Source organism: Macadamia integrifolia, unplaced genomic scaffold (genome assembly GCF_013358625.1).
Source record: "Macadamia integrifolia cultivar HAES 741 unplaced genomic scaffold, SCU_Mint_v3 scaffold671, whole genome shotgun sequence".
In the NCBI taxonomy this organism is placed as follows: domain Eukaryota; kingdom Viridiplantae; phylum Streptophyta; class Magnoliopsida; order Proteales; family Proteaceae; genus Macadamia; species Macadamia integrifolia.
In genome coordinates this window covers 159,207-162,386 of record NW_024870511.1, presented here as the reverse complement: position 1 = coordinate 162,386, position 3,180 = coordinate 159,207, and the positions used below count along the sequence as shown (strand labels likewise).

The 3,180-nt window shown below is 40.6% G+C and overlaps 1 protein-coding gene across 2 annotated transcripts in view; it reads left to right on the top strand.

Moving 5' to 3' along the window:
- Positions 1–1,773, top strand: part of LOC122069638 (phosphoglucan, water dikinase, chloroplastic-like) — a 73,713-nt gene extending 71,940 nt beyond the window's left edge. For both annotated transcript variants that reach the window (XM_042633689.1, XM_042633688.1), the window contains exon 19: positions 589–1,773. In XM_042633689.1, the coding sequence (XP_042489623.1) occupies positions 589–1,493 (905 nt within the window). In that variant the 3' untranslated portion in view covers positions 1,494–1,773. The remainder of the gene's footprint in view (positions 1–588) is intronic.
- The last annotated feature ends 1,407 nt before the right edge of the window (positions 1,774–3,180 follow it).

The window sequence follows — 3,180 nt, the reverse complement described above, 5'->3', positions numbered from 1 at the left end:
TTTTTTTTGGGGGGGTGGGGGGGGTTGTGTATGGATGGATAACATGAGTCATAAAAGATAGAAATACAAGAAGAAAGAAAACAAGCCAGAAATACAAAGAGCTAGGATACAACACCACCACACTGGCCTAAGCCAGAAGCAAGGAAACCAAAAAAAGAGGGGGGGGGGGGGTAGGCAGGAGGATAAGGACCCAAGTACAAGACATGTCTGTCGGCCCCACCCCTGGCCAGAGTGTCCTCACGACCAGTGGCTTATTGCAGCCTCAAATAAAAAGACAATCTCCCTGGGGCTCTAAATAACCGCTCTTTATCATGTGAGCATATGTTCAAGGACCAGCAGAAACATCTTGCATTAACCCAATCACGAACCTTGAATTTCCTTCAACTCTCACATCAAACCACTCATTATCCAAAGAAATCCCAATACCTTTGATAATTGGCATCGAATTCTACTGTGATGGAATCAGATATGCCAATAGAAACCTAGAACTAGTAAATAATCATTTTTTTTTTATTACAAAAATTAATTAATCATTTTTCATTATGTTCCAATGTCTGTTATTCAATCTTCAATTTTGTTCACTGGCAGTTTACAGTGACCAAGGGGTGCCAGCTTCATTCCTGGTACCTGCAGGAGCAGTTATACCCTTTGGGACAATGGAATTGGCACTACAAGAAAGTGGATCAATAGAAGCTTTCCAATCGCTTCTAAAACAGATAGAGGATGCCAGAATGGAAGGTGGTGAACTGGATGGAGTATGCTCTCAACTACAAGAACTTATCGTAGTGCAGCGGCCTTCCAACGATATCATCGTGAACATAGCAGAAATATTCCCTGACAATGCCCGCTTGATTGTTCGCTCAAGTGCCAATGTTGAGGATTTGGCAGGGATGTCAGCAGCTGGACTATACGAGTCAATTCCAAATGTTAGCCCCTCAAATCCTGAGGTTTTTGGAGGTGCTGTTGCCAGAGTATGGGCTTCTCTATACACTAGGAGAGCAGTGCTAAGTTGTCAAGCAGCAGGTGTGCCACAGGAAGCGGCTACGATGGCTGTACTTGTGCAGGAAATGCTGTCACCAGACTTGTCCTTTGTGCTTCACACCCTTAGCCCAACAGACCATGATCACAACTTGGTTGAGGCTGAGATTGCTCCTGGGGTTGGTGAAACTCTGGCATCAGGCACCTGTGGAACACCTTGGCGTTTGTCTTCTGCGAAATTTGATGGCAAGGTGACCACAAGAGCATTTGCTAATTTCAGTGAGGAGATGTTGGTTCGAAGTACAGGCCCTGCCGATGGGGAAGTTATCCGTTTGATTGTAGACTACAGCAAGAAACCATTGACAATTGACCCGATTTTCCGCCAACAGCTCGGTCAGCGTCTATGTTCTGTTGGTTTCTTCCTCGAGCGCAAGTTTGGGTGCCCTCAGGACGTGGAAGGTTGTCTGGTTGGCGAAGACATTTTTATAGTTCAGACACGACCACAGCCCTTATAGGAGGAGGAGATTCATGGTTTATTCTGGCTTTCATCTGAAATAAGTGATTGACACTGATCATAGGGTTTTGCAGGTATGTGGATCATCTGTATCAGTCATGAGAATTGCCAGCATGTATAAATGATTCAGTATGGTCTGTGTAAATGTCCAAAGTACAAAATGTGAAGTTTCAAAATAAGATATTGGTCATTCTACGTTATCCATGGACTCAGATGTGTTCTACTCCTTCCAGGAGTGATTTAGGTTGATTATGAATAAAATGTTCTTGCAAAAAAAAAAATGTCATACCGTATTGCTGTTAACGAGTCAATGACCAATATATTTACTAAAATACCCTCAAGATAGATGTCTTATTGGCAACCACCACTTCCTGGATTAGGGCAACAAATAATGATGATGATGCATTGATTCACTTCAATCAATTCAAACTAGTTACTTTACTTACAACTTACAACCAATTGAAAGGAACAGCCTAGATGTTTTATCAGAATGAGTCGAGCAAGAAAGGAATCAAAATCAAAGCTTTTCATCATAAGTTTTGTGTGATAATACTGTTATTACTTGACTTGTTTCAAACGTAAAAAATGAAAAACCAATCAAAACTAATGATGTTGGTTGACAACAACAATCCTTAATGTACAAACCGGATGAGACATTTTGTTACACCAAGGAGTGATTCAATTTAAAACGCTGCCTTTGTCATCATAAAGGTGGTTGTTAGTTACCTATCCGTTGAATGTTTGGTGATTCCTAATTGGAATTAGTTAGGTATTCTATCAATGTCCTTAGGATCATATTGAAAGCTTGAACATTGATATCTTTGGAATGGATATTGATTAACAACTCTAGAGTATAGATATGCTCTTCCCGGCAGCACATACGTTTTACCAATCTTAAAAACACGTCCTAACCGATTCTAAGCGTGGGGAAGGTCTTGTGTGGCAATTTCTAACCGAATGGATAGGTAGGGTCCCTCACAGATTAAGCACGTGTCAAATTATGTACAGGGTATTGAATAGGAACACCCAAGAGGGAGGTGAATTGGGTGACTAGTAGTAAGAAGGTAAGGAAGAACAATAGAGATATAGAGTTAGAGAAAAGAGACCACACAAATGATATAGAGTGGTTCGGATCTAAGGTCGTAGGTCCACTACCCAGATCCATCGGACCAAGGAATTTTTTTTCCAAATGGTAGGAATCAAACCTTAAAACCAATCACAGTCCTTCGGATTAGCACCCAGACCACTTGCCAAGGATTTCTATTATTCAATCACAATTCCTCTGACTGAGCTCCCAAGTCACACTTGGCTAAGGATTTCAAAAAGTGCAATCACAGTCCTTTGGATTGAATACCCAGGCCATCAGCCAAGGATTTATCCTCTGTACGCATAATACAACAGTGAACTTCTTCAAACTCACACCAAAAACATTAAAAAGGCTTCTTTACAAGTTGGTGCAAGCGCCAGTTAAGCTCAACTAATTCTTACAAGATCTCTTTACCCACTTTCAAAATGATCTCTTTTAAGCTTATGTTTTTCTTGATCTATCTTACTTACGTTCTTGAATGACTTGATCCTTTTATATGAAACAAACTAGCCGTTTAGAATCAAGCGAGGTTATCCATTAGGTGGGAAATATTCTAACCATTTTTCAATTTCATAGTAATGGAAAGTATTAAATCATTTTG